This window comes from Theobroma cacao, chromosome 5, assembly GCF_000208745.1.
Source record: "Theobroma cacao cultivar B97-61/B2 chromosome 5, Criollo_cocoa_genome_V2, whole genome shotgun sequence".
NCBI lineage: Eukaryota > Viridiplantae > Streptophyta > Magnoliopsida > Malvales > Malvaceae > Theobroma > Theobroma cacao.
Window position 1 is genome coordinate 20047039 of NC_030854.1, and position 7467 is coordinate 20054505.

Consider the following 7467-nt stretch of genomic DNA (forward strand, 5'->3'; position numbering starts at 1 on the left):
CCGTTTGTACAAACTAATTGCTTTTTAGGTGCCCCGATCACTGTTCGTCGAGTACGACTTCCTTACCTTTACCGGAAGGCTCTCCTCCTAAACACATTGCAAAATTTACCCAATTCACCACATTGATGCTAAATCACTATATAATTGACTTAAATCCTATACTAATGCATGGTATGAAATGCAATAGCCTAAAACGGCTTAAACACGGTATTAACCTATTTTTGGTACTTTACCCGATAAATTGCTAACGCGCTCCATTTTAGCTCTAAATTGTCCCATTTCCNATATAGTTTTATATGGACAATTTTCTAATAATCAATGATCATAAAATAATTAAAAAACTATCCAAGAAAGTTAGATGAATTCAGATATTTTATGAGCATGTGCAAGTTGAAGCTGATTAACGACTTTTTAGTATAATGTGAGAAACCTCAATGAAGCAATATGTCCACCATTAATCTGTTGAAAGAAAACCCACAATTGTCTGGATATGCTCCCATGAGGCTAAGTACAAGGGACTTGTAGTATGATTATAAAGGGAGTGAGAAAAAAAAAACATTTCATGAATGCAAGGGGAATATTCTACACAAACACACATGAAAAGAAAAATTATTCAAATGTCAGGAAATAAAATAGACAGAAGAGAATTGACAAGAAAACAAAATTAGATGGTTGAAAATTGCCTCATAGAAAGGTATACGTACATGTCTGCAAATTTAGTACTTCCTTCACCTCTGATCCGCAGTAGCCTTTGCCAGCCTGGAGGAGGCTGAGCAATATTGGGTTTATCAATTGCCCAAAGTCGGCTGCCATCTTGAGAGATATCCGTTGGATCATCACATGAGATATCAGGCCGCCATTCACGAGCTGTTTCACAAACAAAGGGATTTTCTAAAATATGTTCACGTATTTCTTCATACTTTTCCTTTGTTGGTATAAGCCTCCATTTAAAACAATTGGCACACTGGACAGTGAAAGCCCCAACAGATGGCAATACTCTTGATGATGAAAATCTTGGACACGGCGGAGGTCTGCACTGAATAGGTCCAGGAGGGGTGGAATCAATTGCAACAGTACCATTAGCAGCAGGATCATAAAGCACCAATTGTTTAGAAGCATTCCCATTGTCTAGGTCATCGTCATTTTGTGTCTCCTGAGAGTCATCATCTGAAGATGATGACGATGATGATGAAGCAGAAGAAGATGATGAAGCAGCAACAGCAGCTATTGCTTCCTGGAAAGTACCATCTAGGTGACTTGCATAACTTGACCCAGCAAAGTCAGTTCCTTCCCTTTTCAACATAACAAAAGCTTTTTCTGGAGGTGACTGCATTTGAATAAGTCTCAACAGCCTATTGCAGGAACATAATAGACTACTGAGCTAATCAAATGTCAAAACTATCATTAACTTCTTCTCAGCTATCAACATGTAAGAAGCAGAACAAGATGTTTCATCAAACCTGCTTCCATTATAAACTCATGTATTTACATAAAAAACATACGAAATAGTGCGGCCAACACATGCATTGCATTGCTGCCAAACACGAACAAAGAAAAACTTAATTAACAATGTTGAATTTTAGACTGAGCATCCAACCTAAAACCATTTGGCAATAGGTGAAGAGGCTCTTTTTATCTTTATATGCCCAAGATACCCCAACTTAACAGATGTGGGATTACTCTAATACTCATGTGTAAGGGCAACGGCCTTTCACGTGACACGAATCACGAAAGGGCCAACAAATGGGGATAACGCCTGCTCTAATACCAAGTTGAATTTTTAGGACGAGCAACCAACCTAAAACCAATTGACAATAGGTGGAGTGGCCCTTGTTATATTTATATGCTCTAGATACCCCCAATTTAACAGATGTGGATTTCTTTATCACCACTCTAATAAACAATATTAAAGAGCATTGATAGGATTCAAAACTTTTCTTTGTTCTTCTTTCGGGTTATGATGAGGAAACGCCGAATGTTTTGATGGTTAGATTAAATTCCTGATAGCAGAAGATAGCACATTGCTCTTTTATTACCACTTTTGATCTACATTTATATGCATTTTAAGTTTATCACTACTTCTAGCTTATGCTTAAACCAAAAACTAGTCGGCTGTAAATTGAATTGTATCTGACAAAAATGTTTTAGCTTAGTGCCAAGACTAACCACAATTGTAGGAATAAATTGACTTTTCACCTAACAAAAGGTCAAAGACCTCTTCATTTCAACTTTTGAAGAGATAGCAACCTCAGATTGCTGCTTTAAAGAGGGTAAATTAAGGTTTTCATTTTCTTTTCAAAAGCAAGATGGGAGATTTTAAACTATCGAGCAATCCTATGTGAAACATCTTACGACATGGAAATTTTCTTGCTTGAAAAAGGATCTTCATTACAGCAAGTAAGAAGGCAAAGTTATTATATTTCTTCATCAAGTGCATAAATATCAAGGGATTAAAGGAATTTGTATTTCACAATCCTAAGTCAGCTTTCCTTTCCCTTTGTTCCTTCTCTTATTTTCACCTGCTTTTCCCATCTTATGAACTTCCAAAAAAGAAAATCTAGAACTTTGACTCCCCTTTCACTTTCTCCCTAAATCACACATCACTAGAACAGCATGAGAATTCTTTTTCGAATATTATTAACCCTGTCTTAAATTTCCATTAAAAAGAAAAATTCACATCTAATACCGGTGAGAAGCAATGCTAGTATACAATTCAAAACATCCTTCATGTAAGAATAACATCATACGAGAAAATGGGTTTAATTATGGCATATAAATTCACATTACAGTGTATTGACATTTCAAATATTGACTGACCTCGCGAAAGCAAAAGCAGCTTATCTAGTCAATTGAGACAAATTATTCGAGGTTTCTGATAACCAAGCACGAGCTGCCCGGCTATTCTACAGTATGCTGTAGATTGTCCATCTGTAATGTCGCTCAATAAAAGAAAACTATTGCATTATTAGAAGAAACAAGCAATTAGAATTTAAAATCCAAGATAAATACATACATAAGTAATTAAAAACAATTAACAATGTTGTATGAAACAAATCAAGCTACCAAATCAGAAATTTTTCCCAAAAAAAAGGGATAATTCAATGATTGGTCAGGTTATTTTTCTCAATAATTTTAATCAGACTTGTGAGAACCAGTTACCGAAAATTTGGGTACACAATTTCTTATCGGCATTAGAATGCAAGATCTATTACAGCACTGAAATTAACAAATTTTAACATAACGAATCGAAGTCCAAAATAAAAAGAGAAACCTTAAAATTGAAAACAAGAAAAAACACAGGGTTGAGTTCAGACATCATTTGACAGCATTCCTCCAAAACAAAAGGCAAAAGATTAAACCATAAAATAAACACAAAACATGCATCATATTTCTCTCGTATTTTATGAAAAGGAGCAAATAATCTTCAACGTCATGCATGATGATGAACAAATAGCGGGACCCGATCCGATAAATAGAAATTCGGATCTATCCAGAAAAAAGGCGACAGCTCAAGACAAATTTTGAGGATAAGCACTGTAGAAAAGACAGAGAGAACAGAGGTCACGACTTACGAGCAAAGGAGATGAGATGGAAGATGAAGGGACGAGGGATCTGCGAAGGATAAGCAAAATCGGAACCCTACGGTAAGAATAACCGCACAAATTGAAAAATTTTTCCTTCCTCTGCTTCTGCCCTTTCTCTTTTTGCAGGAACCTCTGTTTCTTCCTTCTCGGAAACAGAGAGAGCCAGAAGCACAAATATTAAGAAGAGAGAGAAGCAGGAACGATAATTGATTTTTTTTTTTTTAATTTGGAAAATCCATTCGAATAAAAAAATGAAACACCAAATTTATAAATATATGAATATATATTTTATTATTTTGGTACGTGGAAGAAGGCTATTGCTCAAACTAAACCCATTCTTTCCTTACCACTTTAGACAATCTGCAGTCCAAGTGGCATATTTGTAGATATGTAATAAATTAAGTACAGAGCCTCCAGCCCATTGGTTCGACTTTAGTTGAGTTTTGAATATAAATTTTTAGATTCAAGCTTGGTACAACATTTTTAATTATTTTATTGATAAATAATGAATTCTTTATTTTTAATTATAAAATATTCTTGAAAAATTAAAATATTTATATAATAGGCAATAAAACAATAGTTATAAAGGCAAGTCGGAATGAGCTCAAACTTGACTTTAAAAATGAAAGGTTTAATAAGCCTAGCCTGAACTTAGTTAGTGAATATCTCTACCCACTCCATTTCAAAAAAAAACTATAGAAGGATAATTTTGAAAAATAAGAGATTCAAATTTACCTTTTTTAGATAAGATTAGTATTTATTATATCATATGCAATGTGTCACGAGTTTATGTTTTTAATTAAAAAAATATATTTATTATATTTCTTATTTACAAGCTTAAAACTCACTTTATTTTTTACTGATTTGAAATTCTTGATATTCTACTCCACTTAATTATTCAATATTCTCAATGCACTGTTTTGTTATAAATATTGTTATTTTAAACTTTAAAATACCATCATTTTAAAATTTTAAATTTCTCATCGAAATACACCTTAAAATAAGAAAATATTAAAGTGTACTTATAGTAAGGTGATATTTATAAAAATATTTTTGTAATTAATGTATTGTCCTTCATCGAATTTGGTGAGAAAGTGTATTAAATTAGAAACATGTTTTAAAATGAAAATTTAACAAATAGTAATAAGTGGCCATAGATGCATCTTGGAAATAGAAATCCACTACCTCTAATTAGTGCCTCCATTGCTGTCTCTTCTCTAATTTAATGTCCAATGTCCTTTATGTTGACCGAACAGTGTTAAATATTAACATTAAACTGAAAATGTTAAACTAGGCTAGCTTTTCACAGAAAAAAAAAAATCCATGGCTTACGTTACCTTTAACAGTAGTAATAAAAAAAAATCCATTATCTTAGCTACAGTAAGAATTGAAATGGAGAAATCTCCAAATTGAGATTGAAAGTTCACGATCCAATCTTTCAGCTTTTGATAAGCTTTTTCTTTTCTTTTTTTTTCTTTTTGGGATTTGTTTAATTTTATATGGCATAATATCCAAAAGAATCCCTAAATTATTCAAAAAAATTCAAATAAACTCTTATACTTTTATTGTATTCAATTAAATCATTATACTTTTATTTTGAGCAAAATAAACCTCATATTTTTAAATTTAGTCAAATAAGCCTTTATAAATAATGATTGACTTAATCAAAATGTTATTTTTTATTTTATGTTACGTGACTATGATATGACTTGGTAACATATCATAATTGAAAATGATGTGGTATGATGACATATCATAATTGATAATTATATGACATACTAATTTGGAATGATAACATGACCATATGGCATTTTTCACCTTCCACATCAACATCTTGTCAATGTCACGTGGATATAAAATGATTAGTGATATTTTGATTAATGATAATTAATCAATCATTAGTCATAAAGACTTATTTGACTCAAAATAAAAGTACAGTAGTTTAATTGAATGCAATAAAAAATAAGAAATTATTTGAATTTTCTTGAATAGTTTATGGGTTCATTTAAGCATTATGTCATTTTATATTTATTGATCATATCTTTATGCTTTACTTCAAGTGTCAGTTTGGGGATTTCTCCGTCAAGAAGTGGCTATCTTTGATTTTTAATAAAGTTGTTGGCGTCATTGTAGAGGACAATTCTACTTTTAAGGTGCTAGATTCCCTGATTGTTAACGACGAGGCTAACGGGTTCTTTACCGAGGCCAAGATGAATGGGCTCTTTAAGTCCAAGCCGTGAACTCTTATTGATATCATGCAAACATGTGATCTCTTCATCTATGTCAACTGCTCCCCCAATAGTCATGAATCTTAACGGGAAAAGAAGGTTCACTTACTAAAACTTATTTGATTATAGCAAATTAATTGTTTCGACTTGGTTTGATAGCTATTTGACTTTCTTTTTTCTTTGTTGATCTGGATCATTTTTTCTTTTTTTTTTGTTTGGATATAAATATTTTGGAATTTTAGCTTGGATAAGAATTTAATTAATCAGAGCATAAGATCATATGGTTAACGTTTCCATTAACAGAGGTAACTAATTGACTATGAATTTTTGATGGCTTAACTTACAAGACAAAGTTTAGATATGAAAATTTTCCTTAGCAAGAGTTATTGTTGCAGCACCTGTAAGTTTATCCCTGTTGGGATGAGTCTTGCAGCCAATTGGGATTGGTTAAGGCTTGATTTCAATCATGCAACAACATCATTCATGTTAAATGATTAAAGGTTTTCCTTCATCAATAAGACATAAATTATAACTAGTTATAAGTCTAATTGGATGAAGTTCATGAGATTAATATGTCGCAAGGGAACTGTAATGGGTTGCAATTATGAGATCCTTATGCATCAAAGCGTAATCTCAAAATATTCCTAGTTAATGTATCATTGAGACTAGACATCAATGATACTTAGAGACTGGTACATTCTATGTTCCTTACTTGAGAAGTAAGCAACTGATCTCATAGGTTGAAGTATAAAGATACTTGAAACTAGAACGTAGGTGCTTGCCTAGAAGAACAAGTTCACTAAACATGACCCGCCATGAGAAGTGCATTTGGTATTTCACTCAAGTCTCTATGCAATACTTCTCATGTGTCAATTATGTAAATACTCCTTAGACTTAAAACGCCAAGTTGTCTTATGTGTGGAGTGCTATACTTTGATTTCATCTCTACGTATGCCTAACCAAGGATGTCAAAACATAATGCTTTTGGGTATAGCATGAAGCATAAGAGGGCAAATAAGTGGTCAAGATAGGAATCATCACCCCAACTGATGCAAGGGACACATCCTAACTATTCTGGTTAATATTAGCTTCTTGAAGTCCTTAGCCAAGGCGACTTGAAGATCATGAAAGGAGTTTCATAAGTCTTTATAAAGTTGATGATCAAACTTTAAGAACGAATATGGAGATCAATAAGAGTAGACACAGCACCATGTTTTTATCATCTTCGAGATATATGATGAGGGATGAATTACACTAATAGACTGTACACTGAAAGCTTGTCAAAGAACCCTTTAACTCTCCCAACAATTAGGTGGCCATGATGCATTGCTAGATGCCCATCTTGGTCTATGGAATGGATTATAAATTAATTGATTGAATTTTATATTAATCAATTAAGTCATTAATCAATTCCATTGCCAACATGTTGGGAACCTAATGTGTCACACACAATGATTGCATTTGAATTAAATTGGAGAGTGACGATTTAAGTTAGACTTAAATCACATGCTAGGTAATTAACTTCTATAAACTTAATTAAATGAGTCTAATTAAGTTTTTGGCATAATTATAAATAGTTATAATTATAAGTCCTTGATTGCAAAATATAAAGGAAATTTATTTTGATTTTAATTTCCAATGACTTAATTAAAAGA

General features: G+C 32.5%; 1 protein-coding gene across 5 annotated transcripts; it reads right to left on the reverse strand.

Annotated features, from left to right (window-relative positions):
- On the reverse strand, positions 650 to 3815 carry LOC108661856 (methyl-CpG-binding domain-containing protein 2-like). Of its 5 annotated transcripts, none has more exons than XM_018120627.1 (3): positions 3573 to 3815; positions 2818 to 2928; positions 650 to 1419 (listed from the first exon to the last, which is right to left on the reverse strand). In XM_018120627.1, the coding sequence occupies exon 3, from the start codon at positions 1331 to 1333 to the stop codon at positions 665 to 667; it is 669 nt and encodes a 222-aa protein (XP_017976116.1). In that variant the 5' UTR covers positions 1334 to 1419; positions 2818 to 2928; positions 3573 to 3815; the 3' UTR covers positions 650 to 664. The 5 variants fall into 5 exon arrangements, with proteins under 5 accessions (XP_017976116.1, XP_017976118.1, XP_017976119.1 ...); XM_018120629.1 differs by having other exon boundaries at positions 650 to 1460; XM_018120630.1 differs by having other exon boundaries at positions 2818 to 2954.

Excerpts from the sequence above, each read along its gene's own strand:
- LOC108661856 (XM_018120627.1), bottom strand. The coding sequence starts at position 1,333 with ATGCAGTCACCTCCAGAAAAAGCTTTTGTTATGTTGAAAAGGGAAGGA.